The 23,417-nt window shown below is 37.8% G+C and overlaps 1 protein-coding gene across 1 annotated transcript in view; it reads left to right on the top strand.

Moving 5' to 3' along the window:
• Window positions 1-2,446: 2,446 nt before the first annotated feature.
• Window positions 2,447-23,417, top strand: part of LOC150091120 (uncharacterized) — a 764,830-nt gene continuing 743,859 nt past the window's right edge. Inside the window, exon 1 of the mRNA XM_090385941.1 lies at window positions 2,447-2,553. Within this exon, the coding sequence (XP_090242067.1) occupies window positions 2,508-2,553 (46 nt within the window). The 5' untranslated portion in view covers window positions 2,447-2,507. The remainder of the gene's footprint in view (window positions 2,554-23,417) is intronic.

Raw genomic sequence — 23,417 nt, 5'->3', positions numbered from 1 at the left:
AGTACATGTATGCGGTTAACTCGAAGAAACTGCGGCTGCGATAGGTTTTATTTGGTGTTCTAAAGCTGAAAAAGTAGGTTTGGACAAATTTGGAGATTTTAATAAAATTGTAAATTAGTTCGCTTTCGTGCCTTTAATTTTACTGTCGCCTAGAGAGGTCAGCCTACTGTACAGAACTCCCTTCATGGTGTGACTTCAGGCAGTGATCATTTCGAGGTGTTATCCGAACTAGAACGGCATGCAAAAAGAATATCGCATGATCTCCAATAAGCTGAATTAATCCAGTAAGCTCAATTAGTTACATATGTGAGTCATAAATGAAACAGAGTTAATCCTATAAAAATGTGGAAGAAACCGAAATACATCGAGTCTAATTTCTTATCATGACTAACTGTGTCCAATCATGATGTTTGTTTTCGTTAATATCTTACCCGAGGCGCTCAAATCGTGAGCGGAAAATATGGAGAAGAAATGTACGGAAGATGGAACACAGAAAGGAATTCGTAACATTTTCTCACATTGGGGATAAAAATAAAGATTTATATCCAAAATGGAATGAGAAATTTAAAACCGAAAGTTGAATGTGTCTTCCATATCAGGCCTTCACTCACGCATCATTGATGAATGCGTTTTGACAAGTGAAAACCAGCGATCAAGCCGAAATTTGTGGGAAGTTTTTGTGTGTATTGTGCATGAGGTCATGTCGTGTCGATACTGAAGGGTATTTTTTAAAGGCTGGTTCAGTTCGACTATGATTATAGTCGTTTTTCTAAAGGCAGTTTTCTTTATTGGCGCTTTTTTTTTCAGAACCCCCGTCATCTTTCTCAGAGTCCTACTTTAGTGGAGTTTTATCTCATATTGTATTTGAAGCAGTCCAGGAAACATTAAGGAATGTCTCAAACGAGAGAACATCAGATCTCGAACTTTCACAGGTATTGTTTTCTTTAAAAATATTTATTGTAACAGAGAAATTAACTAAATTAAGATTTAGTTCATTTGTCTGCAATTTTTTTTTCAATACGTATATTTATTTTTAAAGTAAAACCTTATCTTCACGCGTACTTAATTATTCTTTTATGTTCACGTTCTTGTGGTGTGCTTGGATGAATATGCAAAGCATCCCGCTTTTCCCTTTTGTTCCCATTTTTTTAAAGCTGCATTTATATAAAAGTATGTGATATGCTACTGTGATGCCATAAACAACAAGAAATAACCTATATATAGATCAAATTTAACTTTGCCCTTTAAATTATAAATGACAGGTATCCAACTCAAGTAGTTTAAGACTGATCCAAGCATATAGGATGCTTGATATTCTGTACTTTTAAAAGCTAAGACTACTATTTTTGCTTTACTAGGCGCATGTGTAGTAAAGAATTTGTAACTTAGCTTGTCATTTTATCGTTATATCTGAAAAGTCCCATAAATCTGAATTACCGAACAGTGGTTCCCATACTACGTTCTTAAAAATAATGTCCCGGAAGTTTCTAGAATTTTCCTAAAATTCATGACATAGATAGAGATGGCGTAGTTACACACACAGAAAGAAAGCGAGCGTGAGTGAGTGAATGGCTAACTTCTCAGAGAATTGCTTCCGTACACTCGATAATCTCTTGCACGTTTTTTACTGACAACTGGGCTGTTAACGCAAGGTTGATGCTGTTCTCGCACAGATTAGCGCACAAACATATATGCTAAGGCGTTCTCAAATGCCAATGTTATACCTAGGGATTGTCGTTGAAGACGCTAATCTTCAGCGAGAGACTGAAAAAAATTTTACACGAGTAAACCAAAGAAGTAATCCAACCCTGCCAGTCGTGCTGCACTGCTTCCAGTACTAGCGTGAAATTTTTGCACATTGCGTATTTCGACCCTCTTTTAATCCATATCAGTAGCGGAAAAACAATATACGGGTTGGTGTTATGCGGCGTTCTGCTTCAGAGCATCCCCTCTCCACAAACATTAATCCTCATTTACCTCGCGTTAAGAGACTCAAATGGTGCCGCAATCCTGGAATTATCCTGGAATCACGAACAACTGGATGTTCCGAATACTACGCGCTTACCATTCATTCATTCTCCGTGTATTTGCGATAACTCGAAAATTCGGAAGCAGCGACTGGCCGTGTATTGACTACGGGATCCTGTCACCTGCGACCGTCTTAATTCTAGTTTCTTTTCTGTCCACAAAAGCCGACAGCACATACCACACGCGCAACCACACATATACTACTGGGAATACACGGCAGTGGATCTCGAGTCATATCCGAACCCGTGGAATCTCTTTCTCACCGTGTCCCGTAATGCTCAGCCGGAGCGCCATCTCCGTACCTGTTCCCTTGCCTGTAACTTCTACTCCAAACGCAGGAAATTCTACATCGATTCCGTTTCGTCAGCGGTTGCCACACGAGCGCGCTCGTTGATAACTTGGTGGCTAGTGCGTTGCGGAGAGACGGTAGAGAGCATAGTCGACGGAGCAGGTGTGTGGCCTGGACTACGTCCCGAAGGATGTATCTCTGGTATCTCGTAGTGCCGTGGCTCTGGACAATAGAAGGTGAGTCTACTGCTCGCGATTGTTGTGTTGTCTTGCCATGTAGGGTCGAAGCAAATTACGAGGTTCACTGGTACGGAAAGTGCACGGATCGAAAAGTAATTTCTGCATAAAATTCGTTGTAAATCATTCACAGGTGGGTAAATGTATTAATTTACGAAGGCGCACTTAAGGCAACGTGGATGTTTTTAAACTCCACGTGCTTCCTGAAGTTCCACAAAACGAGCGTGTACCGTAGAGATTTTCTGTACGAATACTCGTCTGATGAAAGATTTCTTACAGGAGATCAACTTCTTAAAATTGTTTGAAATCTGAAATAATCCGGATATCAACAACAGTGCAAGAAGTAATCGAACGGGAGTAGAACAGCAGTGTGCTCGAGGAAGTGTCCAAAAGAAACAGCAGCTGGAAGAAGTTGAAAAGGGGGAGGGGGAATAAAAGGTTCTAAATCGAAGGTGCAGGAAGAGAACAAAAACGTCACATTTTCTAAAACAGAGAAAAATGAGAAGGATTTGATAAAATCTTTGATTTTATAACTGCGCTTAGCTTTTGTGTTTGAAGGAAACCTGGGCGGGGATGTGATATACGCACCACAATAATACAGTTGCAGTAATAATGCAGAAAAAGAACAGCGGAGGAAGGCACTATTAATTAACCACAGTGGTGATTAATACTATGTTATTCATTTATGTTAGCTAGAGGTTGCATTCATTTAATAACTAATGTTTTGTATTAGCGCATGGAAATAATTAATCGTTACGAAGGAAAAATGTAAACGAACGCAGCGAATATAATATTATAAAAATGCATTTTAAATAAAATTTTATTTACCATTTTGTCAAAATGACTAATTTGGATCAAAGTAGCCTTTGGTCTGTCAGCATGATAGATTAATTCTCGAGTATGTAACTCGTGGAAAAGGTCGAAGGGTGCTAGATTATGGGAGAAAAATGTAATCGCCGAACAGAAAAAAAAAATGTGGTCACTCCCGCTCCGAGATTGAGGTGAGGATTTGCCCGCTCCATTTACTGCCCATCTCTTTTAGAGGGGTATTAACGGTCGCGTGCTAGGATGAGTCCTAAAGTGGGAGGAGAGAGGCGGGTCATAGAGACTACGAGGGATTGGTAAACAGCTATTACTTCTTAGACGCTCCGTTCTCAGTCAATTCGAACAGATGGACGGAGAAGAAGAGGGGGGGGGAGGAAATCGCTCACGACTAATCTCCTAATGAAGCCAGCCATCCACAGCCGACGGCTGATAAACCGTTTTTAACGACCTGTACGGACATCCCGATATGTTCCGTAAGGGTGGGGCACCGCGGAGCTTGTCATCCATAACCACTGCAAGTTCGGAATGGAGCGGCAGCCAGCTCACCGAGCTGCTCTTTATGTCTTTGTGTTAGACTTGTATGTATGGGTGTGTGTGCATTCGCACACACACACGTGGAAGTCCATTTATAAAGCCTAATGGCTGTATATGGATAACTCATGGAGATGCCGCTTGCGTAAACATGAATCTTCGGCTGGAAGGGAAAATGAATGAGTTGTTTGTTTAAGAATCGATGTTGCTGCCAGAAAACAAAGCGTGACGGTGGGCATTTTAATTATTTTCCGTACTGAGCATATTTTAAAAGATGAATGACCCGAGCTATGATATCAGATTTTCTACGTTTTAAAGCACACATTTGTAAAACGTTAAAGAACACTTATTTCCATGGATTTTCCTTCTTCATTAAGCACACTTTTTATGCTCTAATAAGAGGAATAACTCATATTCTAATAAGAATCCAATTGTGAGCTTTTTCAATGAACAATTTTATAAATTCATAAATTTGTTAATTTTTAAATTTAATTTTTGGAAAATGATTAATTTATTTAAAGTTATGTTTTATTATTATTATTGAAAATGAGAATGTAGAAATATGTTATGAAATTAAAGCGGTTGTTTTAGTTACTTCTCTTCACTAAAATTACAACTGGCAAACAGTTTGAACGACAAATATGTCATTTAGATGATAATACTTTTCGGTCATTTTAATAAGCATTTCAAGATTCTTATTGATTACTGTTCTGAGGGTACGGTACTACGATGTTATTAATTACTGTTACCAATGATGCAATTATATGATTTTGCTTCAGCTCCAGTAATTAATCCTAATCAAATACTTAGCAATGGAATGTCGAAGCAACGTAAATACACGGCTGCTAAATTTTAGGAGTCGTGTTTCTTTACACAGTAATGTAGTCCAAGTGGAAGGATATTCTGATGGGATGAAGATCTTTGTTGCAATTATTAGTAAATACTTAAACATTAAATGTAATATTATACAGTTGTGTATCCAAAGCATGCATTCTTAAAATTCAAATGCGTGCTAGAGAAGGGACCTGCTAATTTTAACACAACAATATATATATGAAATTCTTTATAAATATTCATCCGATGAAACTTTTCCTATATATGATGAATTTTGAGAAAATTATCTTATTATGCAAGAGGAAGTTTTGCGAAATTTTATCTTATTCAAGATAATATTTTGATCATAATGCTTTCATCTTTTTGAAGTTGAAATCTTATCTCATATTTTTAATGCTGTTGAGGTTCCTTGATCAACATAAGACCCATTTGCTATAGTCGCGTGATTCCTTTTTAAGTCAGGAGTTAAGTACTGACAGTACCAAGAACAATCCACCTGAAATATTTGGATATCAGCAGTGAATTGTCCTATTTTGAGAGGGTATTTATTTTAAATAACCTATAAACAAACACTATAATGGTATTTTTTAAGAGAGACGTTTTCGTATTCGTGTACCACTGCATTTTGGGTGTCTATTAATTTTTTTTTTTCTAACAACCACCTTCTCGAATTCTTATCGCTCTTTGCTTTAATAAATATTGTTTAATCTTCACTAGTAATAATGGTGATTGGAGAACCCTCGAAATGCACTTAATGTTTAAATAATTCTGACTGAAAATAATAAATTGTATAGTCACCATGAAATTAGTTTGAATAATATTGAAGCGATTAATATTTTAATGTGACTGCAAATTTGAGTTATTTTCTCTGTAGAAAAACCGTTGTTTTGATCGTATTATATTTCGTATTATATGAAAGTTTCAGCGCATGGCACATCACAGAAAAATAAAAGAAATAGTTCTGCAATAGCGATTTAATTTTTGGTAGCAGTTCTGTTCCTGCTGATTCACTTTCTCCTTAATAAAAAGGATGAGGGTCTTAATTTCAGTGTCATGCCATGCCGAGGCATGACATGGCACTAAAATTATATTCAATAACGGCTTCCTTGATTTAATTCCTTGTTCTGTTTTGAGTGCTGATCAGCGCTCAAAACAGAAAAATATAGTGCTAATACATTTAGCATATAACTACGCGGTATTGATTAATAATAGCTGTACCTTTTATGCCTACAGGGGTGGACAAAATAACGAAAATACCTGTGATAAGAGTTAGCACTAATATGGTGTTGGGTCATCACCCTTAAACAGCTTTTTAAACAGTTTGTATATTACATGGAATAGATTCAAATAAATTTTGAACTATATTGGATCATTATTCATGGGGGAATATTTCAAGCTCAATGAGTAATGAATGTGAGGGAAATCTGCTTTTTGAATTTGCGCACAGTATCTCAATAAAATTTGAGTCTGATGATTGCGCAGGCAATGGGAGATGCTTAGCCTGAATTTCATACTTCTCGAACAAAGATTGGACACAACTAACTGTGTGTATTGGAGCATGTCATCTTGAAACATGGCATCGTTTGTGAGAAATAATGTTTGCACCATGGAATGAACGCTTGGTCACTCGAATATCAAGGTAATCAGGGGCGTGGCAGTAATTCTCCAGTTCACGGTGATGATAGGACCTAAAGAATACCAATATATTTCTGTCTAAACTACTGTTGACCTTCCTCCATGTTTGACAATTGGTACAAGACAGTCACGATGAGCCGCTTCCTTTGGTATTCGCCAAATGTAAACTCTCCGTGACATTGGAAAAAAGTGTGAATTACTATTCGTCTGAAAATATGACATATTTATAATCATCAAGTGCCCCACGATTTTTGTTCCTTACACCACTGCGACTTCTTTCTAGCATTACCATCAGTAACGAGTGGCTTGGCAATAGTGGATCTGCTATATATTTCAGATTTATGAAGTTCTCGCCTAACTGTTTTGCTAGAAACTGGATTGCTGAGACACATTAAGTTCTGCAGTTATTTTTGAGGCAGTAGTTTTATGTTTTGGGATACAATCCTTTTCAGTGTCCAGTGGTAACCCCTTATCGGCCTCTATTTTCCGACAACAATTCGTCTTATCAGATTTTCTTTTTCCATACTTGGAAAATGCTTTCGATACAGCTGAACTAGAGTTTGAGAGTTGCCCTACATAAGATGCTATACTATTTCGATAGAATTGCTCTGGATTCGTTAAATAAATCAGCAGTTTTAGGTTTCAGTCACCGATGTCACTTCTAAGCATGCACCAACAATTTGATCTCTTTGGAATTCAAATAGTAATAAACATCAGCTTTTATCGACTTTCTTTCATAGTACTCGTACCTTCAAGAGAAAAAAATTAGCACTGCATGTTCATAAATACGTCATACAGCGATTACAGAAACTACTTTCATATGAGGTGTTTCCATTATATTTTCCACGCTTGTACTTGCTTTTAGTACCTCTAGATAAGCACAATTTCTCTCTCTCTCTAATTCTGTACTATATGTTTACCACCTATCTGGAATGTGTGAGTGTGATAACGGAAAGTACACTTCTAGACAGGCCTGCAACAGAAAGAAGACTAGAAAGAGATGGCCTTGCAGTAAAACGACGTAAATTATAGCTTTCCAGTGTTTTAAAATTTATTATGTTTCTTTCAGAAAGGATTATTACAATCAAGTTGCTATAAAAGTGGGATACTCCCTTGAAAAAGTTATATTATAGACGCAGAACAATAAAGGTTGATTCATTAGTTGAGCCAGCGAAGGCAATTTGTTCTCCATTTATACTGAGATTAGAAAGCTAAACTACTTCTTGTAAAAACCGAATATTTAGGAGCGAAATTTACGCTGTAAGTTGACTACTGAAATGCAATATAACATACTAGATGTCTGTGTGCATATCTTATACACCGATGAGCCAAACCATTAGGACCACCTATCTAATATGATGTTGGTCCACCACGTGCAGCCAAAACAGCTCGTACCCGGTGAGGCATGGACGCTACAAGATTTCTAAATGTGTCTTGTGGTATCTGGTACCAACACGTAACAAGCAGATCCTTTAACTCCTTTAAGGTCCGTGGTTGAGACGCCGCAGACCGCAGCTGCTCTTCCAACACAAACCACAGATGCTCGATGGGATTGATGTCTGGGGAATTTGAAGGCCAGGGCGATACCTAGAAGTCTTCCTCAAGTTCCGCGAACCAGTCTCGAACAATCTAGGTGGTGTGGCATGGCGCATTATCCTTCTGAAAGACGGCACCGCCAGAGGGGAAGATCGTTGCCATGAACGGTCGAGTTTCGATGCTCGCGTGCCCATTGTAGGCGCTGTCGCCGGTGAACCGTGGTTAGCATGGGCACTCGTAGCGGCCTGCGGGTACGCAGCCCCATTTTCAGCAGGGTTCGACGTACTGCGTATTGTGAGACATTACTCCCGTCACCAGCATTCCAATTACCGGTGAGTTGCGCCACAGTCGCCCTTCTGGTGACACCTACCATCCGGAAGAGCCTTCGCTCACCTCGAGCATCGAGAAGCAGTGGTCATCCAACACCTCGCTGGCTGTTCGTGGGTTTCCCCTCCTCGGACCACTTTTGGTAGGTATTAACCACGGCTGACCCACCCCACCAGCCGTGCCGTTTCGTATATGCTCTGACCCAGTCGTTTGGCCATTACAATTTGGCCTTTGTCAAACTCGCTAAGTCCACTGCCTTTCCCATCTGAAGAACAAGAGTAACACTGATTAACGGAACTCAGTATCATGTGTTTTTTATACCGTGTCCCGACCCTCGCAAGCGCCGTATTTCACCTGCAGTTGCTTCGATTTGCTGGTCATAATGTTTTGGCTCATCGGTGTAGTCGACCTGAACAAAACGCTATTCTTGCGAAACGCTTGGCATGCAGTAGAGAAAATTTATTAAGCACACCGCTCTCCCGTAAGGAAATCCAAAGTTTTACCACCCAGAGCCACATGTCTATAGCTTAGTATGCAGACTGACAACAGACATTTTCCCACAGTCGTTTACAGTTAATTCCTGATATTAAAGGTATTATACCAAGAATTGTCTTTGTGATACTCATAAAACGAGTACTGAAAGCAAACTCGAGGCAGGAAACGAATGCTCAATTTTTTTCTTTTTTTTTCACTTTGCTGAAGCCATTTTATTTGTTTCATTCTTTCGAATAAGTGAAGCTACAGCAGTCTCTCTTTCTGTTTCCATCTGCATACAACTACCATCTGCTCAAAAAGAAAAAAAAAGAAAACTATAGAACTGAATTAAACCTAAAGAACCGAACGGCTTGGCACCAGGATTTTGTCTTATAAAACCATTTCCACATTGGTAAAGTCATGTGGTTCGATGAATACCAGTCACATTTGCATAATGTATATTACGTGAGTTACATGAGTGGCGAAATTAGTAGGACACTACTGACTGATTCACGCATTTGAAAAATTGTCCTACAACGTTCTGGTGTTTGTTTCAGAACTCCAGAACACTCGGTTTTAAGCAAAGCATTCATTTCACCTTCTTGAATTCTTATTGCTCTTAATATCATCTGATTAATGTTTCAATCCTAGAAACTACTTAAATATTTTTCAGTGTTGCGACGCAGCCCTTCATCGTGATTCTCCGTGCTCCTAGTGATAGATATTCCAGCAGGATATTATGATTTGTTCCACATCACTCAGCACGAGTCACAAGACAGTGATCTATTTCTCCTCTTTCTGATCTGAGTTCGATGCCCACCCAATAGAATACACGGTATGTTGAGGGCAAAGAAAGGATTATTAAGAATATAGTCTCGTTTCAGCCAATATACTGTCTTTTAATGGTAGTCCCGCAGAATAGGTGGCGATACAATAAATTTTCCACTAACTTTCAAGTGCCACTAGAGCTGTTCAGAAAGTAGTAGCAGAACCTGCCGTATGCATGCGTTCATGGGCAGAAATTACGTGACTCAGGTTACACATAAAACGAGACAAGAGACCAGCAGGACATCATGTGATTTGCGAGTGTAGTGGAAATTAGTTTCGCTGAATGGAGTGGTATAAGTCCATGCCGTATGTGTTTTTAAGAAACAGGATCATAAAGACTGTAGTTGGATGGTGGAGAAAATAGAAAGGAATATTATTACACCTTGTCGGAATCATATGGGCATAATGAATGGTGCCACCGAAATTCTATCCGCCCGAAATTCAGACCGGAGCGAAGAAATGTGAAAATGATGCTAATTATTGCCTACGACCATGTGCCAACATTTTCAGTTACATGCTGTTCACTGTTTAATTCTGCAGGGGACGTGTACTATTGCTCGTTCCTGAAGAAGCATTCACGCCAAGCAACACGAGAAAAGCTTCAACAGTTCGTGGAGACAGCGCCAGTCATCTTTTACGACAATTCAAAATGTCGTGATTGGAGTAGCGGAAGCAAATAGAAACCCTTGAGCACCCCTCACTCCCAATACGCGTGAGTTTGCGTTACTTTAATTTTTTTTCCCACAAGATGAAGAAGCCACTTAGAAATCAACGTTTTCGAACAATATGCCATACTACAAACAATTTGGTCGCTCTTTGGTGACTTTTCAACCAAATCAGGCTGCTAATGGTATCAAGTTCTTCGCGTGTTTGCGATCTTTTTATTTTCAACTGTCGCATTGCCACCACTTTTATGAACTACTCTCGTTTATAGGGCTACTTAAATTGTTTGACTTTCTTATGCGATAAAAGTGTGGATGTGACATTTCAACGCGCATTTCATTTTTAGAGTATTCCTGGCATGAGTATCAGTGGGAAATCGAAATAATTTCTCAGAATTTATTCAATTCATGTATTCATATCTCATTTTTGTAACTTTTGCGATAAAAGTGCTGAAGAACTGCTTATATATATATTTCGTTATTTACGTACAGTATATACAAATAATGGATCTTCATATATCAAAATATATCATATATCATCGGTGAAGACAGGATATTAGAGATGGAAAAGGAATTAGAAAATGTGAATTGGAATATCATCGGTTTGGCTGAAACAAGAAGAAGAAATGAATCACTTATCAGTTTATAAAGTGAAAATCTGCTGTACACAAATGGAAACAGTGAAAGGAGTGAAGGTGGAGTTGGGTTTCTGGTCCATAAAGATTTTAAAAACAACATTTTGGAATTCAAAAGCACATCACCAAGGGTGTCAAGACTAATACTCAAGATTTCTAAGAGATACAAGCTAAAGGTTATAATGATTTATGCACCAACATCGAGCCATGATAATGAAGAGGTTGAAGAAATGTACACCGAAATTGAGAGTCTTCTAGATGAGCAGAAAACCCACTACACTATTATTATGGGGGACTTCAATGCTAAAGTTGAAAAGAGACAAAACAGCGCAGAAAGGGGAATTATAGGAAATGTTGGATGGTAAAAGAAATGAAAGAGGTGAAAGACTTGTGGAATTTGCAGAATCTCAAGGACTGTCAGTAATGAACACTTTTTTCAAGAAAGGGTGAACAGAAAGTGGACATGGAAGAGTCCAAATGGATTAACTACTAATGAAATCGACTTCATTCTCACTAACAGAAGATATATTGCGAATGATGTTACCTTCCTGAATAAGGTAAATGTTGGAAGTGATCACAGAATGGTAAGATGTACACTTGATACAGATGTAGGAAAGGAAAGGAAAAAATTGACTCGAGTAAATAATACAAAGGTCTTTGAGATAACAGAAGAGGAGAAAAAGCAGTATGTACTGGAACTTAAGAACAAGTTTGAGCTTCTGCAATTCTCAGGACCAAGATATCGACTAGGAATATTACAACTTTCTGAAACTGATAAAGCCCAAGAAACCTATAGAGAAAAAGAAATCCAAAGAAGAAAAAATTAGTCAAGAAACACTTGTCATGATGAACCGAAGACGACAAATGAAGAGCAAGAAAAACACTGACAGGGAGAAAATTGAGTATACTGAGTTATGCAAAGCCATTAGAAAGAGACTCAGAGAGGACATAAGAAAATTTAACACAAGAAAAGTAGAACAAGCATTAAGGGAAACAAAGGATTTAAATCAGCAGCCATGAGCAGTAATACAGAAAGACAAATGATACTGAAATTGAAGAATAGCAATGGTGTACTTATAAACAGCAGAGAGGGCATAACTCAAATAGCAGAATATAGAGAATTATACAAGGATTAATTAATTACTACTATTAATTAATAGTAGTAATTAATTAATCCGTATTAATTAATACTATTATTAATTATTATTACTATTATTATTCTCTTAAGTAATATTAAGAGAATTAATTACTACTATAGAGAATTATACAAGGAGCGAGGGAATGATGCCAGCAGTGAGGAAGATGGATTGCAAAGTAGCAACACATACGACATACCCGATATTCTTCCTGATGAGGTAGAACATGCATTGAAGAAAATGAAAAATCAGAAAGCCCCGGAGGTAGATGAAGTTACTGTAGAGTTGTTAAAATTGGGAGGAAGAGACATAACACAAAAACTGGCAAGGCTCTTCACAAAGTGCATTAGAAAAGGTGTGACGCCTAAGCAGTGGAATAATGGAATCATAGGTTTGCTGCATAAGAAAGGAGATAAATCAGAAATTGGAAATTATAGACCAATTAGCTTGTTATCCCACATCTACAAGTTGTTCACAAGGGTCAATACTAACAGATTAGAAAGAATACTTGATGAGAATCAACCGAAAGAGCAAGCTGGCTTTAGGACAGGATTCTCAACTATGGATCACCTTCACGTAATGTCACAGCTAATGGAGAAAGCAAATGAATATAAAACACCATTATGCCTGGCATTTGTGGATTATGAAAAGGCATTTGACTCCATACAGCATAAGGCAATGTTTGGGGCACTAGAAAGACAAGGCATAGATACCCCACATATTATGATTTTGAAGAAAATATATGAGAGTGCTACCTCCTTTATTAGATTAGCAAAGACAGTAGGAAATTTAAAATCGAGAAAGGAGTTCGAAAAGGAGACACAATATCTCCGAAGCTGTTTACTGCTGCCCTTGAGGAAGCTTTCAGAAGATTAGACTGGTCGCAGAAAGGAGTCAATGTGAACCGAGAGTACCTAAACCATTTACGATTTGCAGATGACATTGTGGTCATAAGCCACGATCCCAAAGAATTAGAGGAAAATCTTAATCAGTTATGCACAGTTAGTAAGGATTTTGGACTAAAGATGAATATGGCTAAAACAAAAGTTCTGACGAACAAGTATGCCACAGAAAGGGAAATAATGATGGAAGGAGCAGTAATTGAAAAGGTGGAGTCATATACTTATCTGGGACAAGTTAATAGCTATAATAATGATAAATGGCTGGAAGTCAAGAGAAGAATAAATTTTGGATGGATAGCATTCAGGAAATATAGTCACATACTGAAGAGCAATATCCCACTTTGTCTGAAACGTAAAATAATGAACCAATGTATTCTCCTCACCATGACTTATGGAAGTGAAACTTGGGCACTCACCAAAAGAATGGAAAAGAGGCTGAGAACTACACAGCGAAGAATGAAACGAATTATATTGGGAATCAGACTGTTAGATAAGAAGAGAAACACATGGATTAGGCAGCAAACTCAAGTAAAGGACATTCTTATCAAAACTAAAGAACTAAAATGGTCTTGGGCAGGACACATAGCTCGAAGACATGATGACAGATGGACTAAAAAAATAACAGAATGGTACCCAAGTGGAGCTAGAAGAAATCCTGGAAGACAAAGGCGGAGATGGATAGATGAAATTCATGAATTTGTGGGTAGTAAATGGATGGCCAGTGCTCAAAACAGAAGGAACTGGAAAGTTGCTGGAGAGGCCTTCATCCTGCAGTAGATTGAAAATGGCTGATGATGATGATATCCATGTGGGGAAGATAGATGGGGAGTTAAAATAACATAATTTTAAGTCGAGAAAGTTAACACTCACCCAGAACATTAGCACAACAAGACTGCTGGTGAGTTTTCCTGTACCTTAACTATAGATGAATTACGGTGTACCTTTATAAACAACACTTCAAAACCTATAATAGACAACCTTAAGTGTACTGTAGAGGAATTATGTGTACTTTTGCAATAGAGGAATTACGATTCCAGTATCGTCTGTTCTGACCACCTATTACGATAGGTAATATGTTGATCCGTCAAGTATTTAACAAATTTGTCAAACATATTTTGATAAATTTGTTAAATACTTGACGGATCAACATCGTCCGGTTTCCTCTAAAATCTGCTCATTACTAAAACGTTTCCATTTTCAATTCTAATTTCCTATATCAACAGCTTCAGAAATCCATTAATTTCGTCCATTAATTTCAATCTATTTGTATTATAACCCCGTAATGTTCAACGATTCAGCCTTCTCAAATATACCAGCTGATATGCTAACAAGTGACTGGCTCACTTAGAATAGTCAACCAATCACTACCCTAAGAGGCTCTATAACTTTCATGTACAGCAGCAATTGATGGTGCGCACTGTCCATTCTTAACTAGAACCACCATCATAATATTCTTCCCATGTTCAGTATTGTTGTGACTGTTCATCTGATGACTGACTGTTCATCATGATCTTCTGGCTACATTTTTTCTTCTTTTTCTTGAGCGTCTTGGTGAATGAGGCAATGATTTTGACTGTTCCTTTAATTTACCCGAGTAGCCTCCAGTCATTGAAGCAGCTGCATCGACACACACCTCGGTTCATTTATACCACTGAAAAATCCTTGCTAGAAAATTATTCGCTAACGTTTTTAAAGAGTTGCTCTCCAGTAACCTTAGAAATTACTTGTTCAAATACAGCGTTTCCTGAACGAATTTTTTTTTTTTTGCACTTAAATCTTATGCAAAATGAAGCTGTGTCGAATTTAACGCTCCTGTCAAACCAACTGTAAAAATGGGGTACTTGCCTTTACGAAATAATTTCCCTTCTTTTTGTCGCCATTTCGTCGGTTACGACGAACGACGTAACCGCGATAATCGCCTTTTCATTGCTCACACCTTCACCCATCGTTATTTTCACATATGAACATTCTGTAATATTAATGCGTTCAACAACTGAATGATATTTCTATCTTTATTGAGTGTGCCTTGACAATGTAATTTTGCTGTGAAATTACCGAATATTTGTTGATGATTTAATTTACAAAGTAAATTAAGTTAGCAACAAAAATTCGGTTAATTTACAAAAAAAAAAAAAAGAAAGTTTCTGGTCTACTAATACATGCTGAATGGAATTTTCGTGGTATCGTGTTATAATTGTTGGAATTTCATAACAAAATGTTCTGGAAATTCACTAACAGAATCCAGTTAAGTGAAACTTAACGAACTGTCTTTTGGTAATTGTTTATTGATGAGCTGAATAGTTTCTGGCGTGTGCTGCGGAGGTCTTTTCAAAGCAATCCTCGCGATCATCCAGAGATTTAAAATTCACTGATTATATCTGTACGTTGTAATAATTTGATGCGATATCGCTGTTAAAGGGAAGCAACGCTTACGCATCCTCACAAGTGGTTGTTTCTTTACATTTCAAAATTGTTTTACATTAAATTTCTTTAGATTCGGCGCGACACGCGTCGAATGTAAAGTGGCTCCGCAGACATCATCAGCTGTCTGCGGAGCCACTTTACTTTGTTGCAATAAAACTCATTCCGGCATTGGCTGTTTATTTGTTAAATCGCTCCTGTCCATTACAAAGAGTGGTGAGCAGTGGCTTAGCATCCACAAATGCAAATCACTCAGTTATAATGCTTATATAACTCAAACAGGGTGATGATGGCCACTATTTTGCTATACCCTCAGACATTGGACATTGAGTGTCAGTATCATCGGATGCATTCTGAAATTGCAGGTTTATTTCAGCGCAATTTCGGGCATTCAGGGTTTACTGTAGGTGATGATGACCGAAATAAATGTGGAACGTGTGTATTACGGCGCACCTGAAATGTCTTCGCGTCTCACAGTTCGAGAACTGATTTAGACTAAAAGCTAGAATAGGAAAGTCGAGTGAAGAAAGCTTCGCAATGGGTATAACTAAAATGTATTAGCTAATTTAAAGCAATTTCAAACCCATGGAATACGCGTGCATTTACGAGCAGCAGCAGCAAAGAAATCGAGGACAAACGTACTTACAGAACCGTGACTGCATAGTTTTAGTTTCTGAGTAACGTGACGATGTAGCGCGTTGTGTGGATAGGCAAGACCTGACCTCTGCACATGACGACCGTTGTTACGCTCTCTTTAATTTCTGCTCTTTTAAAATTTTCGCTCAGACCTGTAAAACGAAGTTACTCGCTCCCCGTCCCTCCACAGGCGCCAACGCCTGAAAGTGAGCTTGCAGCTTACAAGAATAGCGATTACGGTACCCTTGATTGTCAAGAAAAATCAGCCTGCATACGTGATACAACGTACAGATAGAAGAACTTTTTTCTTCTGTTGGCGTCTTTGCTACGTGCTCCGTTTTGTATGTTAAACCAGGGTAAAACCTACCTCATGCACAGGACTAGGAAGAATGTTATATACGAATGGAATATTAAGATCGGAAAGCGGTTCCTTACGTAAAAGTAATCGGTTTCGCTAAGGAAAGTTATATATATTGAATTCTTGGATGACAGTTGACGTGAGAATGACGGGTTTCATACCACATTGAACCTTAGGACACCATAATGCTATAATAATGGTGAAGCAATCACCCTGGTCCTATTTTCTATAGGTTGCCATATGAACATTATATAATTGATTTCTTTCGTTGAATAGAGGTTGAACTCATGAGTTTTGCTATCCACTGCTATGGCCGCATCTATTCTCGCAGCCAGATTTTCGAATAAATTCCTGAGCGTCTCTCAGGTTTTTATTTATTTATTTAATTTTTTTTCGTGAAAGTCCTTCGCTGTCTTGTATACTCTAAGTGTCAGAGAAACTTAATATCGCTAGGTTCTCAAACATTTTCTGTGTTACGTGCTCACTGAATCAATAAACTATGTATATATATATGGATATATAAAAATAAATATATAATGACACTGTTTTACCACGTGGAAATAGGAAAATAGATTTTTATTGATACATATTGTTATCAAATGACGTTTAGGATTCTTCACCTATCACGAATCCTATAATCGTACCAAAAGGGAGCTTAAAAGTCTTCACAATTGCTACATATTTAGAACCTGAACTATTTCAGAACCTAACAATTTAGTATAGATATTGTGCTTGTACTTGATATTATAAGTATCAACAGAAACCTGTTTTGTTTTCATATTCCCCATGCTAAAACAGTGTCTGTTTATACACTGTCCTACCATTAATATCCGGACATCTGCATATCTACAAATAATCTTTATTTACAAGAAAACTAAGAAAGTGTGCTGAAACGTTTAGCCTTTATGCCAGCCTCTAGTCTCCGTAGAAGACTCTCCACCAGTTTTTTTTTTTATATATCCCCAGATATTGTCCGTCACTCGACTTTCAAAGTGGCGACCAGTTCAGGTCTGCGTTTTTGGCAATGTCTGCTCACGTGTACCCCACGACCCAATTCATCTCATGGGCTCTGGGTTCCACTTAGGATTGATAGGTAATCAACATAGAATCTACTTCTCAAACACCCATCACAGCCTTGTAGGCTGTAATGGGCGTTTGAGAAGTTATGAGTAGACATCAACATGCAATTAGAGATTAACAATTAGGAAATTGATAGGTTATGTTAAGAATTGCAATAATGGCAAGTTAGGTGTAATCTAAAGCAGGTTAGCAATTTTTGAACAACTGGGAGGTAAATTATAGTCAAAGTACGATCTGTAATGTTTACATTAAAATTACGTATAGTTAGAAAAACATATATAAAATTCCATTCCATTCGAGACAATGCCAAAGCGTGCAGTTGTAGTGCTCAGCAGAATGTGTCTGGTTGCACATTTTACAAAGTAGCCAAAGTTTTCTCTCTTAAATGCAAACCAAATTTTGCGCTCACTATTAGTTGTTACGTTACAGCTTGTGCCAAATATCAATTAGACAGTTGGACTAGATAAGCGCGGACATTCATTTTGGTGGGCAACAGCTTTAGGCTTTCACTAGGATCGAAAGGCAGAGCACACGCAGACACAAAGTGTCGTTAAATGCACCGAGTCTTTTACATACTGAGTATGGCGGGAACTTGCTCTGCGATTTTTCGTTTACACGCAGATTTAACTGTATTTCCAACCTGAATATTACGTAATCTATGTTGAATCTGTCCCTCAGTTTAAGTCTACATAACTTTGGCAGCAACACTGAGGTTGACCTCAAGGATTGTGCAGGGGCACGTCGTTTATAGAGATCCCAGTAATTTGGGATGAAATGATGCTAGATAGCAGTTTGGTAGAAGTTGTGATCCGTCTATTGTTTATAGCCTAGGTAGCTCTTTCTTGGGAAATGCTAGTAATGTTTATGAAGGGCCCACTTGACACAACAGGGTAAATTATAGTTTGGATATATTTCTTCGTTGTTCTCAAATCATTTAATTTTTAAATATAGAGGTTTGTTTGGCACCATCTAAGGCTACGCATTCTTGTTACTACCGCCTTGACATACCGATGGAATCTACGCTTTGTGTCAAAGATAATTCCAAGGTCTTTGTGGCTGTTCACTATGGGGATCTGCCCTCCACGAATTTATTTCAAGTAGTGTAGAATTGAAAGGAAACCTTTTTTGGTGGTCCATTTCATGGCTGAAAATTACAAATATGAAGACTTGCGTCCTCTTTTAACAGACAAGAAACAAGCAAGGATGAATATGCTAATAAGCCTCGCTCAACTGTACACTTGATAAAGGAATGTTTCGTCTAAACTGGGCAAAATGCATGACTAGGGAGAAAGCATTATTTTGACGTTATTTTTAAATGTAATTGGGAAACTTTGCTAGCCTTATGAAATCTCGGAATGCAACTTAACTTTACTATGTTATGATGCGTCTGACATTTATGCAAAATAGTATTCCATGAAACGTACTCTGTTGTGGTACTCCACTCAACCCAGTCCTCTCTTGCCTTGTTGATTTCAGTTTCTGACTGATTTATTCTGTTCCCGTGGAAACTTTATACCACTTTTAAATTGTTGTAAGAAAGTACTTGTCGTGCTTATGTCAGTTATTTAATTGTCGAATCATATCAAATTTCTAACTGTAACCTGTTTCCTCTATTGCAACATAAACCACTTACCGAATTCAATAAACATGAGACGTTTTCAACTCCTGTTCACATTCAAATTGAGTACTAAATGAGCAATATTTAGTTATTTAATTGTCGAATCATATCAAATTTCTAACTGTAACCTGTTTCCTCTATTGCAACATAAACCACTTACCGAATTCAATAAACATGAGATGTTTTCAACTCCTGTTCACATTCAAATTGAGTACTAAATGAGCAATATTAAGAATATTATTGCACCTGCAGATATATCCAATAGTCACGGACAACAAACTCAGTCCATATGTCAAGAGACAAATTTCGGTTCCAAATTTGTCTCTTGACTTTTGAACCATCTTGTCATAGTGCTGAAGCATGGATTACTACGGTTTCTAGCTGAATTTAATGAAAATATTGTCAGAGAATATGCGTTTTCTTTTTCGCCATAATTTGAATCTGTAATTTGCCATTCTCTGCTCATTAACTATGTGGTCTAGTCTAAGATCATACCTACAAATAATCAAAACAGTATTGTGTGAGAATGTATCCACAATATTTTAAAGGAAGATTTTGCGCTAAATTATCCCACCACAACTGAGATTGGATGTGAAGTCGGAGGGAAAAGACGTGTCTTGAAATGAGGCGATTTGGACATATGAGTGAGAATAAATGGTGGGAAGTGCCAAAACGGACAATGGCATGGAAGTGCGAAGCTAAAGAAAACGGAAGACGAAGGTAAAGATGGATGGAGAATGTGAATGAAATGACAGCACAGAGAGGAAAGGACTGAAGCAGATTAGAGAGGACAATGTGATGGCTAAAAACAGATAGGTTTCATCCTATTTGGTATGATGGAGAATAAATAGAAGAACAGATAGAAAATAGAGAAAGGCAGGAAGCAAAATAAAGATAGGTGCGGATTGCATGGATATTTCCTTACGTTCAGCTCAGCGTTTTCGATGACCGCGGCATCAATGTTTCACAGTTTTACACTGTTTTGCATTTTATTTTCTCTTCTCTAATTATATTGCAATAAACGACGAATGTCTTCCTTTTCAGTCGCTCAAACTTTAATAATAGAAGTAGGAATAAAACATTTCGTTTTACTGGATTCAGTGATTAACAGGAAAAAAAACTAACTCTGCGTTCTGCTGCTTATTGAGCATGTATTAACATCGCATCTCAGAAGATTTCCCCTTTCCGTTTTTTAAATCATAGTTAGTTCCAAATTGATCTACCCGAATTAATCTCCTGAGTATAGCTGCCCTGTTGTGGCCATGAATATTGTTTCCTAATCCGAGCCTCCATAAATATCTCTTGACTAGTGGTAACGCTGAATTGTTTAACCAGTTAAGAGTACGTCTGATGCTATTTGGAGTAAAACATTACATTTAATAATCCTCTTTCCTTAGTCACGAACTGAGCAAAGGATGATGCTTTAACTACTTTCAGAAAAAGTTTGTACTAAAGCAGTGCCAAGGATTTCCACGTTGAAGCAAGTATATTCTCAACGTTAGTTGCTACCAAAAGTCACTGAAGTCTGGTTAGTTAGCAGAAATTCCCAGACTTCAAGTGCGTGTGGCTTATTTCGCCTTTCCTTGATAAAATGAGCAGATGAAAATTTATATTAAATTTTCATTTTGTTGTTATTTCGCCTTTTTAAAATATTTAAAAGTATGTATATTCCGTATATGCTCTCTTGAAATTTTATATTATCTTACAGATGTATAATTTAATATATTTACTTTTATATTAAAATTTTATATTTTATATTAAAAATAACTTCTATATAGCAGAGCCTCCTGATCTTGCGGTTAAAAAGATCATGTCTGGAATCGCAACCTGGTCCGACATTTTTGAAAATAATTTCTTCTTCCTGAACAAAAGACATCTGCTCATTATCCTGACTTATACAAAATGACAATGTTTGCCTATTTTGTCCTTATCCGTTATAAAATGAAAGCAACACAGCAAGATTTTGTTACTTGGATAAGGGTAGGTGCCTACAATAAGGACAGAATTGTGACCATAATGGAATCCCAAACGTACACTCAGTGATCTCTGAATTGTGACCATACTCTCCCTAATGGATTATGCCACACAGCTCGGAGGAGGATGCTGGCTATTGCTTAACACGGGGCATGTTTTTCTGGCACAGCATTTCACTGGTGAGTTCTACTGGCAAGCTCTTTGGATGCTCATGTGCACTCTGCCATGTTGCATTTTATCCCGGACATTAACAAGATCTTCCAAGACGATAAGGCTCCGTGTTATCCGGTTTGCACTGTGCACGAGTGATACGAAGAACACAGTAAAGACAGCACCCACCTTGACTGAATTCAATCTATTTGAATACCATTAGGATGTTTTGGAACTGAAAGTGAATCGTATAGACACGAAACCATCATCTGTTCGGACACTGGAAAGCCTTGCAAGCAGCATGACTACAAATCCCTTCGGACGTTTTCAGACATCTAATGGAGTTAATGCCTAGGCGAATAGTGGCTGTAATCCGTGCGAACGGTGGTCTATTGATTGTATAGTTTCACTTGTGTATTCTTCAGTCTGTTTTCTTGTTTCATTAGTCTCATTCTAAATGAGCATTCCGTTCAGAGAGTACGGCAACACAAGGATTGCATAGAACGACACTGTGGCGTGTTAGACAAGCGCTAACTGGGATACGATGTTCTAACCTCATAACGCTTTCTGCAGTGAGATGTGTATACCACGTCACCTTCCATTAGATATTTAAAAATTTTACACCGCCTGACCCTTGCCCGAACCCGAAGACTACTTTTCCTAAACGATCCATACCAGGCCATCGGCTGGGTTGGGTCGGAAAATGAAAGCAGCCCCGCCGATCCCGTCCAGAACTCTTAACTTGGCTATCAAATGGTGTACCTTTCCTTATAAACCGCATATTTCATTGGGATTTTTTCCTGCATCACCGCTGCATCATGTAATTAATCAAATTATTTATAACTCCACCTGATGCTTGTTCTTATAAGTAATAACAATTCCTACTCTTCCCTTTTTTTCACGCGTGCTTTAAGGACCTAATGTACAAATTAAGCGAAATTGGCTCATTCCACTTTTGTGCAAAAGTTTAGCAGACAATAATTGCATGATAGCACAGTCTTAGATCAAAACTGGTATGCACCAATTTATGGAATTTTGTTGAATTATTTCACATACCACGAAGGCTATGCGTCAGTTTGTGTGATGTCTGATGTTTCCTCACTTATAAGGTGCTGTAAAGTTTGTATATCATTGTGAACCTTGTGTTGTGACAGTAAATAAATGCAGAAGTGAAACGTGGAGATACAATGATGATTACGGAAGAAAGGACACACTAACCCATATTTCATTTCATTATAGTCCGTAGGAAAATAAATGGATCTTAACATTTATGGAACGCGACCAAAGTAAACGCAAGTAAACAAATATTCAGACTGAAGAAAAATCATCTCAGCTGGAAACACGCAAACACTAATTAATCGAAAGCTACAATATACAGGGGTTAAAGGTCAACTTATAAAATTGCATGCGACCGAAGTAGAATGATGAAAAATACAGTTCAGTGATGTGAAACCCGCGATTTTGGCTGTTAATAAACATTTTAAAGGTGAATCAATGAAAGATTAAATAAACTGTCAATTCACCGCGTTCGACGTACTTTCAAAACATCCTTCGAGTGCATTTTTCTCTATATTGTTGGGTAATAACAAAATGGAAGCAACACTTTCCTGCTTAGAGAGGTTTGAGCTCCTGAACAACGATCCTGGCTCCACTAAAATTTATATCACTGTTTTTGCTGGTGGCATGTACACAAAGGTACGTTGTGTACAGGTACGTTTGGCAATTCTCGATAGAAACTTGCATTCCTGTTCATGGTTTCTCCACCAAGCAAGTAAGTCATGAAGTTCAAAATGATTTACATCAATATTCATATATTTCTCAATTTCGTCTTCCTAACTACTCGACTGTTCAGGTGCGTCTTCGGCTTCTTTCTTATACTGCCACTGTTGCTCACACTTTCCTCGCAGAGGTTTCTTGATGTAACCGCAGTGATTCGAAATTCTTTGTCCTTTCCAAAATTAAATTAGGCACATCAACATTTGTTTCTTCTTGTTCTTCACTTTTCCGATAAATGGCGGAAATTTGACCACAAGAACAAAGCGAATTTTCCATTCAGAGTCACAAGAGTGCGATTTTTTTTAATTCAGCCAGTTCATGAGTGTCCGAAACCAAAACGTTCAAGTTATTTAATAAATTAAATTAATAGGCAGAACAAGCGGAAGTGTGTTTGAAGGAATATTTGCTTCAAGTTGCAGTGAAGCTTCTTTGAACGGTACAAGGAAGTTCACTAGCGTCTGTAGGGTCTCAAGTTGAACGTAAGATATTGTCTTCTTTTTCGGCGTCCTATTAGACTGTGTTCAAT

Source organism: Mastigoproctus giganteus, chromosome 1, assembly GCF_048544385.1.
Source record: "Mastigoproctus giganteus isolate SK-2022 chromosome 1, ASM4854438v1, whole genome shotgun sequence".
Lineage (NCBI taxonomy): Eukaryota > Metazoa > Arthropoda > Arachnida > Uropygi > Thelyphonidae > Mastigoproctus > Mastigoproctus giganteus.
This window is presented reverse-complemented; position numbering and strand designations above follow the sequence as displayed.